Consider the following 24,233-nt stretch of genomic DNA (forward strand, 5'->3'; position numbering starts at 1 on the left):
AATGAATTAAATAAAAAAAAAGGTAAATTCAGAGGAGAGAAAATGGAAATGGCCACTAAATACATGAAAAGATATTTAACCCATTTCCAATTATGGAAATATATGTTATAATAACAATACTGTACCATCTCAAGCCTATTATAGGACTAGTAAACATTTAAAAATCTGATAATTTCAGTATAAAAGAAAATGAAAGCTCAAACATTGCCCTTGAAAGTGTATATATTTGTCCAACTATGTTAGAAACGATTGACCATTATATAGCAAATGTGAAACTGCATATAATAAACTTTCTTTTAGGCATATACCCTAAAATGATGACATAAACAGAAGAAATTCAAATAAATGTTCATAGAGGCATTGTTCGCAGGTGCAGAAGTAATTTAAATTATCATCACTAACATGGAATTATTTGGCAATATTTTTCATATTACTATATAGCTGTTAACATGAATGAAACAGAGTTATGTCTATCAACATGACTAAATCTCCACAATATATAAAAATAATTATAGCAAACACCACAGAAAGATGTTCCTCAAATTATACTATTTATGGAAATTTTTAAAATAATACAATTTTTAATATATTAATGTATAAACATTGGATTCATGACCATGCTTATCTTTAGGGAAGAGAGAATAATATAGTAAAAAGTATAGAAAATTCACAACTATATCTAAACTTTTTAAACATGGAATTTGTAGCACAGCTAGCATTTTAGTGATAATGATAAAATTGCGGTGTTTAGAGGATGGACAGTCAATGACTGCATTATAACTCCTCCTTTTTATGTATACTCAAAATTATTCACAATAAATAAAATACAATTTTAGAGGAGCTATTACATAAATTGTTGGGAGCATCAAAATGTCCTTTTAGCACTTAGAAAACTCCCAGTCTATGAGAAGTGGTGGCGTTAGACTGCAGCCCTGTGCTGAGGTGGTTTGAGGAGGAGTGCAAAAAAGCCAGTACATACCACTTGGAGCCCAAGAGTGGTAGCAAGGCATTTGTTAACTGCTTCTGGTGTGGCGGAGAATAGGGATGAACTTGATAGTGAAGTTGGTTAGCAACAGTGAAGAAAAGTGGTTTTGACATGGTCTACAGTATTTAGATAATACATGGGTTAAGAGTGCTTCCTAAACTTTTCAAGTCAAGGCAGTACAAGCTGTCTGGGAGTCTGGCTAATTTAGGTCATACTTTTATGCACTGTGAGCTGAGGGGATCAATATTTCAACCCACCTGGAGAACACCAGTCTGCCATAATACACCTCTTATACCATTCTGACCCAAAAGATATTCTCCTTTCCTTCAAAATGAGACAAATTTACCATTCCACCCCTCAAACTCCGGAGGCATGTAGCATTCTTCGACTAAAAGGTGTGCACTGAAATTCACTACTGTTGCTTAAATTTCTACAGTAGCATTTGGGGGTCGGGGGGAGAAGCTAGTATAAAAAGCAATTCAGTTAGCAGTCAGAAAGTTTCCTCTTATAGCACCCAAAGTTACATTAAAAAAATCTCCAACTCATACTGCAGTATAATATCAGAGAATAGAAACAGGTAGTCTGGGTCAGTACATGTGGACAGGCACAATTATAAATGACAAGAACAAGACAGCATCTCAGTAAGGAAGCATTGGTTAAGTCATGTGAGTGAGTCACTCTAGTGTCATGATCTAGAATTTCTGCATATGACCATTAATTACAGATCTCATTCTAAGAGACAGAGTAATTTCTCCGCAAACTTTGTTTTCTGAAGTTTTAAGTTGAAAGAAATCTACATGATGGTGATACATAAGATTGATTTGCATGTGCAGTTATCATAATATATTTTGGTCTCATTAAATGGTCAATATTTGTGAGAGAATATTGAATTCAGAAAACAAATTCTCAGTATCTTTTGAAATAAGTCAACTGGTCCCTGGATATACTATGGCAAGCTTGGCTGAAGGCAAAGTTCACACAAACCAGCTATACAGGTTAAAATACTGAAACACACCCAGAAGTCCATCAGTATTTCTGTGACCACTCTGTCACAAAAATATTAATACCCAGCAAAGCAGGGAGCCATCAGGACTGTTAAATAGTTTTAATATCATCCATGGATAAAGGTGAAATCCCATGCCCAACTCTGAATGCTCACTAACCATGCTACCATTATTTTCCATCCTCTCAGGGGGAGAATTCCATCTCTTAGCTGGTTTAAGTCTCAAACCAAAGTAAAATACCTACCTCTCTGGCAAAACTGAACTACCTAGCATCCCACTAGGCTAGATGCCAAGTCCATGGGAAAGACAATACTTCTCCACTTCCTGACAACAGTTTTGTTGAGGGATTTCATCTTTTGAGTGAAGATGAAAGACAAGAGTCATTCCGACGATCCACATAGTAGATAAGAACCAGGTCATTTTCTCAGATGGGGCCCTTCTTCATGAACCATGTTTCCTTCAGCCTATGCTACTGCTAGTCAATTTGCTCTCTGCCTATTAATTTACAACTAATTTCTCAAGAGACCAGCACACTTCCTTGTCACTTAAATCCATGCGTTTTGAACCTGGCTCTAGCATATGCAGTGCCATATCCTAGCATCAGCCTGCCATTTCCAGTATCAAGAGCAGGCAGCAGAGACCTTGGAGGAAGAAAAACAATAAACCAAACCAACAAAACCCCCAAAACGTCAAATAAAGAAAGGCTGGATAGAGTGGAGAAGGGGAGCTCATGGCGCAAGACTTTTGTTGTTCATTCAGGGAGTCAAAGGAGACGGGCAGGAAATGCATGTGGCCGCACATCTAGGCATTGTTCCAGGGAATAAGAAAAAAAGGCAAAGTAAAGTGACTGCATCTACTCACCAGGGCTGGTTATTGTCAGGAGGTCAAGTTGTCGCTGTTGCTGCAAGAGAAAACACATTGTGAGAACAGTGATTCGAGCCAAAGCCAAACTTCTGCTTAGCAGACCAGGGTGGACACGCAAAGGAGCTGTTCAGACATGCAAAGCAGAGTAAACTGGCGAGGAGGTGGTATGCACTTAATTCTACAAATACCCCTTGCATCTTAGAGACAGAGAACTGAACGTCCTCTCTCGTTTTGTCTTTGGAAACACAGTCAAATTTGAGAGGGTCTTAAAGTTCTTCCAGTCTGATTTCTTATACTGAGGAGAACTGAGACACAGAAAGAAATGAAGCTTACTCAGACCTACAAAGGAATGTCTCATTCCTAACTCCAAATCTTAACCAGACAGCCTCACATTCCCTTTTGCTCACATTGGCTATTTGGATTGAATGGTAGAAAAGCAGCCCTCTTAATCTTGGGCCCCTAGGCTGTGTTACATTTCTGATACTTTTTTCTGACCAAAAATATGTCAGAGCTAGTTTATTTGGACCCATTCAGCAATGCTATGAAAATCGTAATTACTGATTAACAACCCATTCCTTTTCCCACTGAATCATCCCTTTTCACTAGACAGAATTAATAGAAAACAATGTCTATCTGTCACAGTAGGGTATGTTGTTGTTGTTGTTGTTATGTGCCATGGAGTCGCTTGCGACTCATAGTGACCCTATGTACAACAGCCCTAAACTCTGCTCTGTCCTGTGCCAATCGCACTGTCTCCGACACACCCATCCGGATTACCCCAGTCACTGAATCGATCCACCTCATAGGGGGCCTTCCCCTTCTGTGCTGTCCCTCCATGAATGAGAATATTTTAGGTACCACGGGGGATGGACTTATCAGTATCTCAGGAGGGCTACTCCCTCTCACAGGATACCCACTGAGAGACTGTTCTAGATTGAATGTCACAGGAACCTGAGTGGAGAATTATAGAAGATAGACAGTAGGGCAGCAGTGAGGAACTACTTTAAAGACAGGAATCCAGGTTCCTTAAGTCTCAGTTTTGTTGCTGAACTTTTTCTTCATTATATCTGATTTTTCCTAAGCAGTGCTAAAGTCTATATTTAAAGACTTTAAATAAAAAGCCTCCATTCTGAGAATACCTATTTCCAGTCACCTTCTTGCATTGCTGAAGTTTCACTCAGTAAATCCCTTGACATATTTAACTCATCAGTATTTCCCTCCTCATGTCACCTACTCCAAGAATAGTTCTTCACACAGCAACAATGATTTTGTAAATCACTACTTAACTTGGGAGGGAATGGAGAGCATTATGCTAAGTGAACTAACTCAGTCCCATAAGGACAAATATTGTATAAGATCAATATTGTAGAAACAGATAACTAGTAAAACATGTATGAGGATCTAAGGGGGGGGGAGCAGAAGAGTGAGGATAGGTGGGGGTGGTGTAATCATAGGGTCATATAATTTGATGAGTGGAGGGAGGGGTCGGTTAAGGAAATGGGCAAGATCTGGAATGAAAAATAATGTCTACAAACTTTGTAAGTAAACCAGTATAAAAGAAAAAGTTTATATTAAAAATCAAAAGGGATAAAACCCCACAATATATAGAAATTATGTCTAAAACAAAATGTACATGAATGAAAAAATGTCTATAAAGGATTACAAAAAAGTGAATTATGGTATAAAAAAACAATAAAAAATTTAAAAATAATAATGTTGTTGTTGTTGTTATGTGCCGTCGAGTCGTTTGCAACTCATAGCGACCCTATGCACAACAGCCCTAACCCTGCTCTATCCTGCGCCAACCGCACCGCCTCTGACACACCCATCCCGATTACCCCAGTCACAGAATCAATCCATCTCATAGAGGGTCTTCCCCTCCTGCGCTGTCCCTCCACCCTCCCAAGCATGATGTCCCTCTCCAAGGACCCGTCCCTCCTGGCAACATGTCCAAAGTATGTCAGACGAAGCCCCAGAATCCTTGCCTCCAAGGAGTAGCTTGGTTTAATCCTCTCCAAGATGAATCTGTTTGTTTTTCTGGCAGTGGATGGTACATAGCTTCCTGAAATTTTACTTGCTGCTTGTACAATGCTTTTTTTAGTAGCAATCATAAGATAGGAATAATATTATTAATTTTGAGTGGTCATTTAAGTACATAATATTGATCTTCTTACAGGATAAGCATTGTATAGAGGACAAATACAAGGCTCGTAGAGAAGTGATTATCTATATGGAACCACATCTTCACTGAATGGCAGAATTGAGATTAGGATTTAGTCAGTTCTAATGCTGGATCTGAAGTTCCAAACAGAGCTATGCACATACATTAGCTAATGTGATGTCTAGCACATAATAGAAGCTCAATTTTAAGAGTTATTTAGTAACAAGGCTATGAATATACTTTTAACATTCTCTTCCTTTATTATTATTATTATTATTATTATTATTATTAAATGACCCTTAGCTATGTGCCTCTTTCTGTTTCATACAGTCGTGGATAATTGGAGTTTGGAGGTTATTGAGTCTGGTTTGACACTAGTAAAACAATCTCCTCTGCACAACTCCCACGTTACATTCATTTTCTTCATTGTGAAGTCACTGCTCCATATTGGTTGAATAGCTCTACTTTGAGCAGTTGAAAACGACTGTAGGATTGAAAGCTGGTGTTATACAATGTCACCATTACTGTAATGACTGTGGTTTGGATATGTGAAGAAGACCTGTGTCTTCTCTCCAGGATAAATGAGCTAAACTCTTTTTCTTCATTATTCCTGATCACAAATCTTTTCATCCTTTGATCTTCCTCCTCTTCCATTTAACTTTAATTTGTTCCAACAGATATATCTTAAAGTTTCTCTGCTCTTTGCTTAACTGCACATGTAACTAAAAGCAAGCCTGTATCTTTTCAGGAGCACATCAATCACAAATCTTAGTTTTCTTGCCAGCTTGTAACTTGTTCCAGTTGACATTTTTCAAGCAAACAATGCAACTATGACACTCATCTACATTGTGAGCACAGATCTACATTGTGAAACCACATCCTCATGCACTTTAAACCACAAAGGAGGGCTAGAAGGGATGCTGGAGCTAGGCCACCTTCCTTCCCCAAAACTGAACCAGGCCAGCAACACAATTGGCTCAAGTTGCCTTTAGCAAAGCCAACCTGTGTGGCTTGGCACTTTCATTATGCATGCAGGAAGAACCTAAAATGTCTTTATTCTCCACAAGCTTGAGTTTTTCATGATCTCAGTTGGTGAAGGGTGTCCATCTATTTAAATCTCTCTTTACCAATTATGAGCGATCTTAAAATAGTGCCTCTGTGTCCAGACTCCACTAGAGAACCAGGACCACGACAGGGGCCAGGAATGCCAACACATATATCCTGACTCCTCTGTGTGGCTTTGAATAACGTACAGTATGTCTCTGGTCTCAAACTTTACAACTCTTAACTGAATGAGAGTGAAATATTTTTAATGATCGTGGGAGTCAAATGCAACCAGGTGTTGTTTGTGTATTCTGTGAGAAATGTTAAGACATTGAAGGCTCAAAGACTAAAGCCTGAATTCAAAAAGGTATTATTCTAAATTGTCAGCTCAGACTGAAACTATCTACAGATGTGTGATTCTTCTCACTATACCTGGAATAGCTATTCTTACAAACTACATCTGTCTATGGAATAGTTATTTTTGTGTACCGTCAAGCAGCTGACCCTCCAGTGGGTTTTCAAAGGCAACTAATCATACAGAATGAAAATGACCATCCTTCTCCAGCAGAGCAGCTGGTGGATTTGAACCAAGTGTCTTTGGTATTACAATGTAGTTTCTTACTACTAGGCCACCTGAACACCCTTATGACACAGAATAGGCCTCAATAAGCATTTGTTAAACTCTAAGGAATGCAGCAGGGTCACATTCTTTCACCTTACTTATTCAATCAGCATGCTGGATAAATAATCTTTGATGTTAGACTATGCAATGAAGAATGTAACATTCCAGTAAGATGAATATGAAATAAAACCCTGCAATATGCAGATGACACAACCAGACTTGCTGCAAGTGGAGGAAACTTGAAGCATTAATTGATAAGATAAAAGACCATTAGCATGGATTATATCTATATATAAAGTAAATTAAAATCCTCATAGCTGGACCAATAAACATTGCAATAAATGGCAAAGAACTGAAGTTGTAAAAATGGTAAATTATTTCAAACAACTCACATCACAACCAATGTATATCAAAACAGCAGCCAAGAAATCAAACATCAATTGTGCTGAAAGTATCTGCTGAAAGAATTCTTTAAAGTGTTAAGAAGCAAAGACGCCGCTTGGCTGATTGAGATAAGCCTGGTCAAAGTCATGTTCTTTTCAATTACCTCATACACTTGTGAAAACTGGACAAAGGAAAAAGGAAATAGAAGAAAAACCTATGTTTTCACATAGCGGTCTTGGTGAAGAATACTGAGTATACTTTGGACTGCCAAAAGAATAAACAAGACCATGCTGAAGGAAGTTCAGAAAGCGTATTCTTGATTTCAGAGAGAAGGGACGATGGGGAGCATGCCACCAGGAAAGAACAATTGCTAGAAAAGAACACCATGTTCGATAAAGTAGAAAGTCAAGAAAAATGAAGAAAACTCACAATGAGGTGGATGACACAATAGCCCCAGCAATGCTTAAACATATTCACGATCGTGAGAGAGGCACAAGATTTAATCATTTTATCCCGTTACACATGAGGTCACCATGAATAGGAGCCAACTCCACAGCAACTGATAACAAACTGAAGTGAACTATTCCCGAATACATATTATCCTTTCATACCTCTATGCCATTGCTCTGCTGTCCTTTCTGCGCTGTTGTGTAATTTTCTTGGAGATGGCCTTCACTACTCAAGACCTTTATGTCTTATCTGCATATTCTTAACCCCACCTCTCTCTTTTTCTTCCTTAAAGCAGAATAAGTATTACACACTTTGTCCTTTGTAAACTTGTCTTTAGAATCACATTCTGTTGTGTATATTTTACTGTTCTCTCTTATTGAGAGGGCTCTGGCGGCATAGTTTATAGGGAGTTGTGCTGCTAACCCAAGGATGGTTTAAATCCACCACAGGCTTAACAGGAGCTAAGTAGACAGTCCCTTGCAATTTACAGCCTCCCCAAAACTCAGTGGAAGGTCAACTGCGAACCAGTTCTGACTTGAAGGGAATGAGTTGAGTCTCTCTCATAAGATCCTTACTTGAAAACATGACAATGGTATTTTATCTCTCTGCTTCCCTGTCTAGCACAGGGTCTGGAGGGAATGTTTGATTCCATCTACTTTAAATGATTCCGCTATTATTTTGTTGATTCTGCATGAGTCTGTAAAACGGAATTTCATCAGCATAGAAAATATGCATGCCCTTTCCTCTCCAAGACTTTTCCTCTGTCACATCTGTGTGGTTTCTAGCCTTCATAGAGTTGCTTCTACAATTTCTGCAGTCACTTCCTTTGTGTCTTCATTTCTTTACTTCAGCCAACAGGATCACTATCTCCCCTAGACTCCTATGGTTCCTACTGTCCGTTCTATCCCTGCAGTAATGAATTACATCCAGTTTAGCGTTGAGCTCATTTAACCTGTAGTTCATGGACATATATGTGCACCACCTAGTGGCACAAGGAGATCTGTGTGAGCTGCTGTTTTAACCTACACATGCACTTTGTAAAGTAAGATTGCAACATGTGTGCACTCTGTGCAAATTAAAACTAAAACAGAAGTTCAAGAATCGGGGAAGAACCATTTTCAGACAAGAAATGACTAACAATTCTCCAGTTATTCAAAATTAAATTGAACCAACTATTTAAAAGCAAAAGGAATTACATGACACGCCCATTAGTAGACTAACTAGTCTAATCTGGTGGTCTAGTGGTACGGAATTGCACCCATCCCAAAGGCACACAGTTTGAATCCACCATCTGCTTTACAGAAGAAAGCTGGGAATCTCCTCCTGTGCAAGTTACCCACTGAAGGGTCAGCTATGGGTCTGTTCTGATTCAACAGCAACTAGTTTGCTTAGCATAATTAGTTGGTATTGCCAGTGGAAAGTATACGGTTTTGTAAAAATGGTGAATTAGTGCAATTTGTCAAGGGACATGGCTGGACTCAGAGTTATGTAATTATAATTAATTCATGACAGAAAACAAGGAGAACTTTTTATAAGGAGATAGAAACTTGGTAGGCTAACAGGGCATACTGACAAATAATTGTATTTAGAGGATCACATCTATTTAGCTTTTTTTCCCAATAAAAATGCTAGACCATAAGTATACAGAAGAAATCCTCTGCTGCACCCACCTAGTATAATGAATGCTGAGCCGTGTCTGCCAAAAGACCATCCAGGAACAAGGGTTCTACAGTCAATAGGAGGAACTTGTGAATTTACACCATCCAGACTTTATTACAATAGGAAATTAACAGGCATCTCTACTCATTAATGTTGAACCAATTTGGACTCACAGAGACTTTGTAAGAAAGAATAGAGATGTTCTATAGTCTTTTCAAGGCTGCAAATCTTATTAGAAGCGGATGGTCACATTATCTCACAGAGGAACTGGTGGGCTCAAATTACCAAGTTTCCAGGTAGTAGCTGAGTGTTTAAAGACTGGGCCACCCAGGATTCTTAGAGCAAAAGTGACTCTTACAAAATTTTCTACCAAAATGCTTACTCAGGAGTTATTATCCTATGGAAATTATTTGTTAGGATAACATATTTTTGCTCACATTCTGCCGAAAGATATAAGAACAAAAAGTAGGGCCAAACAGAAAGCTTAAGCAGGCATTTTGGATCTTGGTGGTTTAAATAATCCTCAGTGAAAATTTTCGTAATTCCAAAGCATATATGGGTACCCTTTTCATTTTTTTAATTATGAAAAGGCATAGTTTCTTTTTCATGTTGGAAAATGTGGAAAGAACAAAATACAGAGTAAATTAGTAAAGATGATAGAAAGATTGACATTTTCAATAATTTTATCCTACTTGGATCCACAAATAATGCCTTTGGAATCAGCAGTCAGGGCATTAAGGGACATATTGCATTAGGAAAATTTGCTGTTAAGGACCTCCTCATAGTACTGAACAGCAATGATGTCAGCTTGAAGACTAAGGTGAGCCTGATTCAGGTCATGGTATTTTTAGTTACTTGCTATGCCTCTAAGAGCTGAACAATGAATAAAAATGACAGAAGATTTGATGGTTTTCTGTCCCATGGTCTGCCAAAAGAACAGACAGACAGATAAGTCTTGGATAGAGTTCAGGCAGAAAGCTCCTTGGAGGCAAACATGACAAAGCTTTGCCTCATGTATTTTGGGCATGTTATTAGGATAGGCTATTCCTATTTCAAGATAGACATGGTTGAGAAAAAGAGGAAGACCCTCAACCAGATGGACTGACACAGTGATTCTAGCAATGGACTCATTTATGTCAGAAATTATGAGGATGGCACAGGATAGGAAAGGGTTAAGATCTGTGGTTTATAGTTTTGCTATTAGTCATACTCGACAGAACCTAACAAGAACAACAAAGAACAAAAATTAATGAAACACCACTGCTTAAAGAAAACTGTATTTAATATGTTGCTATATTTTCTTGTCATTGTTCTCATTTTGTGCATGCATTTAATGATATTTTTCTACAATATAGTAAATGCAGTATGTATAAACATTCATCGTGTTATTTTGTGTCCCAAGCTGAGTCTTTGCTTTGAAGTAGAATGTTTGTCACAACATATATATTGCCATAATTGATATCTTTGATCTTATTACTATGATTTTGTTTAATACTTCCTAATCTTTTCTTTTTCCCAGTGAAGGTTGCATTAATCATTAAAATATAAATAGGATACCACTTGGTAATTTTTTTCACAAAGAAATAGTTTGTAGAACACAGTTAAAGAGTCTACCAATGTAGACAAGGACTTCTGGTTCTTGGAGAGACTCTTCTGGGCAACATGCAATCCGTGTGTGTGTGTGTGTGTGTGTGTGTGTGTGTGTGTGTGTGGCTTTGATAGCCTAGTGGCCTACAGTTCAGATACACCAGTTGCTTCGGGAATAAAGATGGACAATCTCCTCCTATGCAATTACTTCCTCTGAAAATCTGCTAGAAAGTCATCTATGAGTTGCTTCCAACTCACTGGCACCTAATAATAAAAATATACAAGCACACAAAGTAAAGTGGCTGTACCCAATCTCCATTAAACTTTGCAAGGGGAAACCCTCCCAATCTGTGAGCAATATCTCTGTGTTCCCATACATTTTTCTTCCAATCAATTCTAATACCCACTGTATCTCACTGCGTTGCTACTGGATCCATTAATTCATTGCAACGGCCATACAGAACTTACAGGGAATATCATGATTAATGAGGTCAGAACAGCTTCTCTGGTTTGATGGCTGGTCCTATAACCTCCATCTCTCAGCTTTAGGTCAGTATTACAAAGCTCTCTTTGTCCTATAAATTATGGTATCTCTCCCTCCGTCCTCCAGCAAGCCCTTGGCATACTGCCTTCTTACTTAACCTGACTCTACCTCTTACTCTTGAACTTTTGTTTTGGTCATAACCACATCACAGCCATTTCTCCAGATAAGAAGCTATGTTATTTCTTGGAGATTAGCACTTGTTTTGCTGTTGTAGGGTTCTGTGTGTTAGAAGAAAATAGTTGCTGATTATGTGTTCTGTTTGCTTTCTGTGTTTCATACAGAACGGCTATTTCGGGAAAAGTCGACTTTCACAGCACAGCAGGAGATGATCTAAACAAACGTATCAGTAATCCCTGTGCATGCTCCTGTCATCATGAGGAGACCTGGGGATCAGCATCCTCCAGGCCAAAGTCACAGAGGTCTAGGTACACATTGGCTTTAGGGCTCAGTCTGTCCCCTTTCTTATACCTTTCTTTCCATGGTTCCTTTTTTCCCTTTCTAGAAACAATCACTTTGTAGACATCTGGAGATGCAATGTTCCCTTCCTGTTCAGTTCTGAAGGGTAACCTGTTCCCTGGAAAATTTCTGATGAGCTGTGGCCTGTCTCTAAATTTATCGTCCCTAACTTCTTAATTCTGTAACTTCTCCTATTCCAGTCTCGCCTTTTCAGTGGATGTGGAATGGATTATTTGAAAACAGGGTTTCCCCCCCTATTCTTAGGATAATGTCATGATCCTCATTTCATGCTCCATAGAGATTAGACTTTAGTTTTGCATTCAAGGACAGTATATATAAACATCATAGGATCTATTTGGAGAAGTCATCTTTATGTTATAATAGAACTTCATATTTGTAAAACAAACAAAAGGGACCATTGCTTTGCTAACCAAACCTCAACTGATCTGTGTCATATACAGAAAAGAGACTATCATCTGGCAGGAGGCAGAAGTGAGGAGAGGCCAGCCAGCTCTGCAAGGAAAATGTACAGGATTCCAGAAACCTCTTCAAGCACTAACATCACATCTACGTTCCACTGCACTAAAATGCTAACTTTTTCTTTTCTAATCATTCTGCAGACGTCCACCTTACTTGCTCCTCAGTTTGCCTCTTGCCCTGTGTATCACCTGGACAATTAATAGGCAATACATATTTTCAGACAATATCTTGAGAGCAAAGTATGTGAAAAGGTAAAATGTGCTGTTTCCATGGTTCAGTATCTTTTAACCTTTTGACAAGATTATCTTCACTCCTCATCTCACAGACTCCTTTAAGGAAATGGAACAGTAGTTGTGGCTGAGCCCCCTTTCTTGTACCTATTGCAAGCAAGAAAATACAAGGGCATTAGTCTTTAACTCAGGGAGAGTGAACTTCATTCAGTGCTGAAATGCAATTCCAGGACGAAAGGTTAAGCCTAATTAGTGTTGAGTAAGGTAGTGGACACAAGGGGGCGCTGCACACATGAGATTGCCTCAATGTATTTTGGGAGCAGTTTTTCCTTGTGTAGATTCCTTTTATTGGAAAAATCAGGCATGCAAGTGACTTTCTATATAGATAAAATAAAAGATATATATGTGTGTATGCATATATGCATATATAAAATTATATATGTATATATATGTATGTGTGTGTATATATATATATACATACACACACACACACATATATGTATGTATTTACACTGATTTCTTTTATTATTATTTTTGTGCATGTACCATCAAATAGGATCTGCCTGGTATAGGAGGAGATTGTCCCCCCTTCTCCAGCAGAGCATCTGGTGGATTCAAACGCAAGTGGCTTTTATCCTCAGGGTATTGTGTGTGCTGTCAAATCAGATCTGACTTGTACAAGAGGAGATTGTCCCTCCTTCTCCAGTAGAGCATCTGGTGGATTCAAACCATGCACCTCTTGGATTGCTGTGCCGCTTCTTGCCACTATGCCACCAGAGCTCTCCTATCCTTAGGGTTTTTTAAAGGATCATCTTAGTTTAGAGTCTAGTGGCCTATACTTAGGACAAGTGAAGTAGAGAGAAGAACACACACAAAAAGAGACATTTTGGCATTTGAATGAACAGCAGCAGTGGCTAGTGCAACAACCATTTACTAAGCATTTATAGTGTGCCAATTCTTACAAGGATTTGTTGAGGCTCCTACTGCCCTCTCCCCATTTTATGATAACAAATAAGGAAACCAAGATTTGGGAGGTTAGGTTACTTTCCCAAAGTCATGACTGCCAAGTGGGAAGGACTTGAAGATAATCTACCTCAACTATTTTATTTTCAAGAAAAGGAAATTGGTGCCAGAGAAGAGGAGAGAGCCTGTCATATGTTTGCTTGTCTGCTTTAATAGGCTGAATATAAGAGACGCATGCCTAAACCTCCGTGTCTGGAAAAGGATGGTGTTGTTACGTATCATTGAGTCAGCACTGACTCATAGTTGACGCTCCAGCAGATTCCCAGTAAGTCACACTGGAAGAAGTCATGTCTCTTTCTCTCCAGGATCAGCTGATGAATTCAAACCATGTGACTTTGGGATGGCCTGATGTTTGCCTGTCTACTTTAGCAGACTGAAAAGAAGCGATGCATGTCACTGTCTAGAAAAGGAGAGCTGTCCAAACAAAAGCCGTTTGATAAAGTAGAGTCCAGGAATAGAGGCTCCTCAATGTGTGGGATGGACAGAGTGGTTGCAGTGGTGAGCACAGGCAATGCAGCAGTTGCGAGGCTGGTGTAGCACTGGGAAGATATTGTTGCACATCAGGCCACAGTGAGATGTAGTTAACTCAATGACCTCTCACAATACCAACAGTACACCAAGGATGCATCCTTTCTCCATACCTTTTCAAACTATATGCAGAACAGATTATCCAGGAGGCTGGGCTCTATGAGGAGATAAGTGGGGTCAAGATTGGTGGACGATTTATCAGCAATCTGCGTTATGCGGATGACACAACCCTGCTTGCTGAAACTGAAGAGGACCTGAAGCGCCTGCTGCAGAGGGTCAAGGACTGCAGCCTACAATATGGATTGAGGCTCAATGTTAAGAAGACAAAGATTCTCACCACTGGACCAATTGGCAGCATCAGGATGGATGGTGAAGAGATTGAGATTGTACATAGCTTTAATTTGCTTGGCTCCACAGTCAACAGTCTTGGCACCAGCAGCCAGGAAATTAAAAGGCGCATTGCCATGGGAAAGTCTGCTGTTAGGGACCTCTCCAAAGTACTGAAGAGCAATGGTGTCTCTCTGGAGACTAAGGTGCGCCTGATACAGGCCATGGTCTTCGCAATCACTTGTTATGCATCAGAGAGTTGGACAATGACCAAGGAGCATAGAAGGAGAATTGATGCCTTTGAGCTGTGGTGCTGGAGAAGAGTATTGAGAGTACCACGGACTGCTAGAAAAACAAACAGATTCATCCTGGAAAGGATTAAACTGGGCTGCTCCTTGGAGGCAAGGATTCTGAGGCCCTGTCTAACATATTTTGGACATGTTGTGAGGAGAGACCAGTCCTTGGAGAAGGACATCATGCTTGGGAGGGTGGAGGGACAGCGCAGGAGAGGAAGGCCCTCTATGAGGTGGATTGATTCAGTGACTGGGATAATTGGGATGGGAGTGTCAGAGACAGTGCGATTGGCACAGGACAGAGCAGAGTTTAGGGCTGTTGTACGTAGGGTCGTTATGAGTCGCAAGCGACTCGACAGCACATAACAACAACAACAACAATTTGAAGAAACTTGTACTAGTGAACTAACCAAAAGTAATTTTTTAAAAACATGAGGTGGAAGGACTTAAGTCACAACTCCTGTCTGCTTTCTAGAGAAAGGGACCTCAGTGTGGTTTTAAGCTTTTTAACAATTGATGCACAAAGGAAAACTCAAATTACAAGGCATCCAATGGTTAAGAGAAAGACCAGAAATGAAACATAACAAGAAAAAAACAACAAAAAACAATACCAATCACAACCATTAAAGTATAGAATCTCAACCCTTTCTGGATTGAGACTGATAGAAAATCTCCTCCTTTAGGCCTTAAAAAAAAAGCACTTTGTGGCCCAAGGTGATAGGATCTGCCCCAGATCATCAGTGGCATGCAAGCAGAGCCATATCTTTTAAAGATAAAATTTAAAGCCCAATAGAACACGGGCAAAATATCATATTTTTGACACCATTAAGGTCCAGGTCACAAAAGGCACAAAGGTCCTAAAATTGAAAAGATTTGGTAGTTGTTACTTCTACAAAGATTCTATCAATCAAGTAATGGTTCAATACAATCTTTGTATTTCACATTCCACTTCAGATTCAGCAAGATTGCAAAGGAGTTTGTAGTCACTTCTCAAAGAATGTGGAAAAGACAGAATGGAACAGCAGATGTGAAACACTTGGTTGTTCTTGCCCCAGCTTTACCACTTACTTACTGTATGAAATAAGCCCGTAATTTGTCTTCTCTGAACTACAAACTAGCTAAACCACTACAGACAAGATGATTCTGACCTACAAACCAGCCGAAAGACCACAGACAAGACTATTCAAGATTTGAAAGAGATTCACTGACTCATTGACTGGTAAACTAGCCTAATATTTGGCAAGTAATGTCTGTGTAAATAGTAGAACTTCAGATAAGACGTTTCTTTTTTTTTTTTTCTTTTTTTTTTTAAGACGTTTCTTTTTAATTCTAAGTCTCATACTTACAAAGTCCTTCCTCTCTATTTATATATATCACTTCTTGAATCATCACCTTCTGGAGGCCCTCACTGCTTCTCCAGGCCAGGATAGGTGCCTCTTCATGTCCCCCTCAGCAACTTTGCTACCCTTGAGCACAGACATTATCACTGTGCATTGTAATTCTCTTTCTGAGTAGCACCTGTGAGCTCTTGCGGGCGTGGACATGGTATGATCACATCAGTACCTCCGGCTCCTATCACTGAACGAACTCAGCACCTAGCAAGCTCTCAGTCATGTTTGTTAAATTGCACGAAGCTGTGGAGTTCCTGTGAAAAATTCATGACATTCCGAATAAAACTCTGGCACTCAAAGTGTGGCAGCATTAATCTGTGTTCCTGCCCAGCCAGAGTAATGCTTCAGCACTTCAGTAATTCTGATCCAGTAATGCTGAAGTTATATATATTTCAGGAAGTAAAAGTGCCAGGCCATAAAAGTCTATTTTCTACATTTGACTGCCGCTCTTGGAAGCTTGTTTCCACAGTGATTGACCAGGGCTCTCCAGAAGACAAGGCCAGCTTGATGGTGGGGAAAGAATCCAGATCTAATTGTTCTTTGTTAGTCTGATTCAGAAGGTATTGTTGCTTGAAAAATGGAACTGTCTAAATTAATTTTCCTGAAACAAACATCTTCGCCAAATAAAAGCAATGCACAGCAACAACTTATAATTAAAAACAAAATGATACCTTTTGTTACATGGTGAAAGAAACTGTATTGACCTCAATAAAGCAAATCCCCAATCAAAGCAACAAATTACACCAAAATGTTGTTTTCTTGGAATTCAGGAAAAGCCTCTTTAAGTCTGATGAGAGAAGTGCACTAGTGTGTGCATGTGTGTTTACAGGAGTTAAATGAGGTCTGGCAAGATTTTTCTTCTATTAAAAGACATGCTTTGGAAAAAATTTAAAAACATGTTTTGAATAATAAGCATAACTCATATATGATTTATAAATAACCTAGCTAGAATATTCTTAAATCTCATTACACTTCCATAAAGAGGAACTGGAGAGTGATGGAAATTAACATTTACTGAGAATATATTTTTTCTTTGTCTCAATTTCCTAATTTTTACATTTAATACACATATATTTAGATTATATGTGTATTTGTATGTGGGTTTTTAATTGACAATGATTCTAAGAAAGAGTTAACATAAAAACTTTTATTGAGCATCTACAAGGTAACAAGTTTTATATTTATGTTACTCATTTTATACTCCCTCTACTATCAGCATTTGGGTATTAATGGGTGAGGAAACTAAAGTTTACAAAGCTATATAAACACTTAAAGACACATCGCTAGTAAGCAAGGAGGTCTATTTGACTATGAAGTACATTCTCTTAAAAAAATGCTCTTTCTATTGAATTTACCATAGACCATCAAGAAAACAAACAGGTCTATCTTAGAGAGGGTGATGCCAAGTTGCTCCTTGGAGGCAAGGATTTTGATTTTGAAACTCCATCTCACAAACATTAGGCATGTGGCCAGGAGGGGCTAGTCCTTAGAGAAGAACATCATGCTTGGAAGGGTGGAGGGACAGCACAGTTTCGAAAGAACCTGGATAAGATGAATTGATACATTAAGTGACTGGGGCAATGAGAGTCAATGTGTTGGAGTCAATGAGACTAGCTCAGGATAGGGGAGAGTTCAGAGCTATTGTACAAAGGGTCACTATGAGTCACAGGCAACTCAATAGCATATAACAACAACAATATCAATAATAACTTACACATAATTAAAATAATAACAGTATCAAGACTAAGAAAAAAGTTGCTCAAATTCTCAACAAATCAGGCAATGTCTACTTTTCCATGTTGTTTTTTTAGTTCTTGTCTAAGAACAGCATATGCTTGTAGCACATGGGTTATAATTACATATCAAATTAAAAGATGTAATCATGGCAAAAATATGACTTCACTGTTTTCTATATGGTTCGTTTTAGGTTATGTTATTTCACAAAAAGTTTTACGATAGTATTAAACAGTTGTGTGAATGTTATTTTAATGACTTCATAATGTAACATTTAGTGAAAGTGTGTAGTCTATTTAAAAATAGGACATTGAAGTTATTATTTTGTTATTATAAATTACATTATAATAAACATGCTCCTGCATATAGCATTTTCCTTCATTTGGATTACATTATTTCTGTGGGATGAATACCCAAGTGTGGGATTACTGGGTCAGAACATATGTACCTTTTTATTATTCCTGAAGCACAGCACCACATTGCTTTCCAGTAGGATCATTCCATTTTACACATCCATGAATAGTATGTGAGATAAAAATTTTACTGGAGCCTTGCCTTCATGGGGTAGTATAACATATAAAATATTTTTTGCTAATATTTATCATATGCTATGTGACTATTTTGTCTTTTTTTCCTCCCAAGATGATTTGGTGGGGTTTGACACTTTTTGCATTATTAAATTATTCATTGTATTTCCTATACTAATAGGAAAAGACCTTTCACATTTATCTTCTGAGCATTAAGCTTTTAGCTCTGTTTGCATTTTAGACTTTCAGAGATAACTACCTTTCTTACTCTGGGCTCACCATTGTTGGTGTACTGAAAATTTCCACTTAAGCTTGACTTGGCAACAAATGTGATCTTAGCCCCTAAATGTTTTCCCTATATAAAGAGTTCTTTCAAAAAATGTTTTGAGACAAAAAGAAGTAGATATTAGTAAAATTTAAAAACACATATCAAATAGTGTTAGTATAGTTTCATGACAGTTTTAGGATACTATGAGTTACTCTCCTCTTTTAATACATTCTGTAGCGATAGATAATATCCTCTTTAAGAATGAAAGGGCTCTGATTGAGCCACTGTGCAAAAGAGCAGCCTTTCCCCCCCATGATCCTCCTAGCTTCTTCCTCTTTCAAGATGCTACAGGAAAGGGACTGGTCCAAGACATTTCTCTACTAAGAAAGAAGCATTTTTCTCACCCTCAGGGAAGGCTGAAGGGAATCTCTCATGGTGCTTGAGGGAAGGAAGCCACATTGACTATTTTGGTCTGGTCAAAAGAATGTCTGTCAGAAATACAGGCCAAGAATCTTCAGTGTTATTTTATGTTGCCCTCTATTGCCCTCTGTAAATATGTTTCTCTTAAGAATTTGAAAGAAATACTTGTTTTAGGTTATGTTTCTGTGTTTAGGATCCTGAGGAGTAGTCATCTCCTCCAGAGATACTAATATCATTGAGTGTTAGTAAAGAATATGGACTGGGTCACAAAATACCAAAAGCACACACACATTTGTCTGAAAGGAAGTGCAATTAGATTGCTCCTTAGAAATGAGAACAGAGGAACTTTGTCTTCCATACAGGAGGGGCCAATGTCTGAAGGACATCATACTTGGTAAAGTAGATGATCAGTGAAAAAGAGGAAGGTCCCCCATAATATAAATTGATACAAAAACTGTGACAATGGGCTCATGCACAATGGCAACTGTGAGGATGACTCAAGAGCAGCCAGTGCTTTGTACTGTTGTACCCAGGTCACTGCGAATTGGAACAAACTTAACGCTATCTAACAACAAATATTTTATGTTTTCAGTAGACAAGAGTCAGTCAACTTTAGGTTTAGACTGTTGAGTACTTAACTGAACATAGTTCTGTTATGTATACAGTAAGAAGGTAATAGATGACAGCATTCTTAAACTCTGGTAAGACTATACAATGTGCTATGCATTTCAGAGTTTACTAATATCTTCTTCTTTTGGGGGGCAGGGAGGCTAATTGGAGATAGGCAAGCACTTACTGTGAAATAAACGTGACTGTGGAAATAGGACTCGGCAGTGTCCTTTCACTGATGCACTTAAGCCTCACAGTTTTATGAGGATTGTTTTATAATCCTATTTTATGAGTAAGGAAAACATTGAGATTAGAAGTACAAAGGAATTTATCTGTGATCACATAGCTATGAATCTGTTTTCATTTTAATTTCACTTACTGTCAACCATTTTCCACATCACAACCTGAGTGAAGGTTCAAAAAATGAAAACTTCTCATGCTGTTGTCCTCCTTACAATTACCAATGAGCCCAGTAAGGATGTAGAAAATGATGTAAGGTGGTTATGCTAGTCTTGTCTGCCTCTTTAAGTCTCCATGTTTCCGGACTCCATTGGAGGCTTCAGCTAGACTGCTCACCTCTTTTGTTCACTTCTCCTCTTGCCTCCCTATCTTCTGACATATGGTTTCTTTTACTGGAGTGATCCTTTCTGCCTCCATCCTTCCTTGGTTTGCTACCATTCATTCCTGTTTCAAACATCACGTTATAGGTTATTTCTCTCTACAAGCAAGTTTTCTCTGACACATTTGATGAGTTATTGTTCATATGTGCTATTGAGTCACCTGCGACTCACAGAAACCCTGTGTACAAGTGCTCTGAATCCTGCCCTGTTCTAAGCTAGTCTCACTGGCCCTGACACACCTCATCCCAGCATCCCAGTTATTATGTCAAACCATCTCATCTGGGGTCTTTCTCTTTCATGCTGTTCCTCCACCCTCCCAAGCATGATATCCCTCTCCAAGGACTGGCCACATGCCCAAAGTATGTGAGATGGAGCTTCAAAATTGTTGCCTGCAAGGAGAAACTTGGCTTCACCCTCTCCAAGATAAGAGACATAAAGCACAAAGTGCCTTCTTGTTCTCCTGGTGGTTCATGCTGTGTTTGATACTCTTCTCCAGCACCATAACTCAAAGGCATCAATTCTTCTTCCATCATCCTTAGTCATTATCCAGCCCTCTGATGCATAGCAAGTAATTACTAAGATAACGTCCTGGATCAGATACACCTTATTCCCTAGACTGACATCATTGCTCCTCAGTACTCTGGAGTGGTCCCTGATAGATGATTTTCCAAATGCAATTAATCTTGTGATTTCTTGGCTGTTGGTATAAAGAGTGTTGATTGTGAAGCCAAGGAAGCTGAAGTTCTGACAACCTCAATCTCTTCTCCTTCTATTATGATGCTGCCAATTGGCTGAGTGGTAAAAATCTTTGCCTTCTTGATATTGAACTTCAATCCATATTGAAGCCTTTTCTTAGTCAATGAAACACAGAAAGATATTTCTCTGGTATTCTCTGCTTTCAGCCAACATCCATCTAACATTAGCTATAAGATCCCTAGTACCATGGTCTCCTCTAAACCCAGTCTGCACACCTGGCAGTTCTCTGTTGATGTGATGCTCCAGTTATATTTGGATAATTTTTGGCAGAATTTTGCTTGATGTGATAGTAATGATATTGTTTGATAATTTCTACACTTTACCCTATGTATAGCATAGTAGCTTCAAATCTTATTATAGATTATGACACATAATAGATGTCAAAACATACATTTTAATAAATTAAAAACTAGCAAAATCAGAAGAAGCTACATAGCTGACAAACAGGTGGTGATCAAAGAGGTTAAGGAATTTTTGAAATGTTCTTTTTTAATAGCTATTTAAAGCTGTTGGATGCTCATTGGATGACTAGCTTAAAAAAATCAATAAAACAAGCATCAAATCTCCCACAAATGATAGATAAGGCATTATATGTAGTAGATCAAGGTTTTGTTTCATCAGCTATTAATCTCCCCCTCTTCTACAGTTTCTTGGCTCCATAATACCTACTTTACCAACTACATATAGAAAAGCGGAGAAAGTGCGTGTTTTTCAATCATAACTGGGCTTAATTAACTTTTGGCTCTGCCTTTTTTTTTTAGCTCTACCTTCTAATTTTCTTTTCTATATTCAATTTTTTTAGCTCTAGAGTTTTAGCACCTATCATCAAACTTATCATGCTTGGGAGGATGGAGGGACAGCACAAGAGAGGAAGACCCTCGATGAGATGGATTGATTCATCCATCTGGGGTAATGGGGTGACTGGGGTGTGTAAGAAACAGTAAGACTGGCACAAGATAGAGGAGAGTATAGGGCTGTTGTACATAGGGTCACTATGAGTCACAGACAACTTGACAGCACATAACAACAACAAGAACTTCATTAAACTACTGTTGAAGGGAACTCTGGTGGCTGTGTAGTTAAGAAATGCTGCCAACCCAAGCATGTGGTTTGAATCTACCAACTGTTCTGCAAACGAAAGATAAGCAATCTTTTCCCATGTAATTTGCTGCCTCTGAAAACCCATGGGAGGGTCAGCTATGAGTCAATTCTAGCTCGAAGGCACACAACAACAACCATCATTACATGGAGGCCAGTGATGAGTTAGAGGAAGTTATTTTCTATGATTGAGACTTGGTTTCCATTTCTTCGTAATGCTTTGAAAGCCCAACTCTGACTAGTGTGTTCGTGGAGGCTTAGTATTGCTACGCCATTGAACAGGTTCCAGCTGTCCTTCCAAACAAGACAGGCTATAAAGAAAAGCCTGGCAATCCGGTCCCATTGTGTGTGGGGTTTTCATGAGTCAAGGTGCCTAGCATTAGTTGAACGTGGCACTTTGTGCTTTATCTCTCTTGATCAAAGCTCTAGTATTAACAATTCTGAAACAGACATAGTGCCATCATTATACAAGTGAGAAAACTGTAGTTCAAATGGTTCGGTTACTTTTTTCTAGGCAATATAGTTAAAAGTTACATGCTCAGGAATTAAAATTCAAGTGTGATTGGTTCCAGAGCTTATTCTTTTCATTAAGTCATACTTCTTGCCTCCCAAACCTTCTAACTATGGACACACAGTAGGTGATCATGAAAATAAAAATTATTTGCAGTGTCCTTATAAAACATTGTAATCTCTCTAAAGCAAATCTTTTCTTTCCTGAGTCAGCTCCTATGTGTGGCGGATGGCAGATGGTATCAATTGTCCATGGTTCCTAGGAATACTCTATTTTTATCCTATTCAGAAAACACATTTACAAAGATGTACATGCGGAGATAGAGTGAAAACTAGAAGACATACGTTTCTTTATTTGCCTATGGTGTCCTTAAACATGTCAATATTTTTTTCTCTGCAAGTAGAACACTACATCAGATCATCCCTTATCTCTGCTTCAGTGGCTTTGTAATTACAAGGCAAAGAAGAACTGGCAGCTGGCCCCCTGTGGAGATAAAGCATTGGCTCTAGTGCTTAGACCAGTTGAAAAGAGAAGGCTTGTGCTGAGATGGATGCATCAATGGCTTTTTACATCAGAGGTGATGCGTGTGTTTGGAGTGCATGTGTATATGGCGAGAGTAAAAGGGAAAGCAAGAATGGGACTTCAGTGACAAAGATGGAGACATAAGCAAAACAAAGGCACGGAGAATGGGCACAAAGGCCCTGCTTTCTGGGACTTGGCTGGATGAGTGCCAAGAGGTCATTAGAGATCATCAAGGAAACTGGATCACTAGGAAACTGCCGTTTGCTGGCCAAGTCTGGATGGCATCCTATTTTCACACAACCCACAGTTGGGGGGGGGGGGAATGGTTTTTAAATTTTACTTGTGTGGAAATAAATCAAAAGAGAAATACCATTTTGTGTCATGTGAAAATTACATGGCATTCAAATTTCAGTGTCCATAAATAAAGTTTTATTGGAATGCAGCCACACTCATTTGTTTGTATATTGTCTACAGTGCTTTTGACCACAAAGACAGACCTGAGTGGTTGTGACGGAGGTTATTTGGTTTGCAAAGCCTCAAATATTGACTCTATTGTCCGTCACAGAAAACTTTTGTCAGTTCTCCTATTTAGTCTAATTTTGAAGGCCAACTTTGCAAGTCTATTATTCAAATTGACATCCTCAGTGCCCAGTCCCGGGATTTAGCAACAAGGCTGGCTACATAATTTGCAGCAGTATAAAATGAAACTATGGCACTCATAATACATAAAGCAGGGAAGAAATGCCTTTAAAGGTCGTAAAAGAGAAAGTTTTTTTCTTCTTCTGTTGTTTCTCTTTTAAGTGGTTATATGCTCTTAGAATTTTTACTTTTTATTTAATGTCACGCTCTTTGGGCATCATGAAAGCTGAGGGTGAATGTTGGCTGTCTCAAGTGCCAGCGGTGTTGCTCTGAGTCTCAATCCTATGTGGACAAGGCACACTGGTTGCTTGATTTCCTTTCCTGCTAGCTGCCAGAGAGACACATCGAGTCTCAGGGGCAAGGAAGTCAAGCCAGGTATCTTCCTTTCTCATCATCCCTCAATCCACAGTAGAAGGCATTCCTCAAGTCTACCGCAATCCTCACACAGAGATAATTTAAGTATCTGAATTAGGGTGGATGAGAAGATGCCTCTGCCA

General features: G+C 38.7%; 1 protein-coding gene across 1 annotated transcript in view; it reads right to left on the reverse strand.

Annotated features, from left to right (window-relative positions):
* AGBL4 (ATP/GTP binding protein-like 4) overlaps positions 1-24,233 on the reverse strand; it is a 1,996,071-nt gene that overhangs the window by 655,842 nt on the left and 1,315,996 nt on the right. The window contains exon 6 of the mRNA XM_006879803.1: positions 2,851-2,890. Coding sequence (XP_006879865.1) covers positions 2,851-2,890 — 40 coding nt within the window. The remainder of the gene's footprint in view (positions 1-2,850; positions 2,891-24,233) is intronic.

This window comes from Elephantulus edwardii, unplaced genomic scaffold (genome assembly GCF_000299155.1).
Source record: "Elephantulus edwardii isolate Elephantulus edwardi_28Jun2011 unplaced genomic scaffold, EleEdw1.0 scaffold00005, whole genome shotgun sequence".
Lineage (NCBI taxonomy): Eukaryota > Metazoa > Chordata > Mammalia > Macroscelidea > Macroscelididae > Elephantulus > Elephantulus edwardii.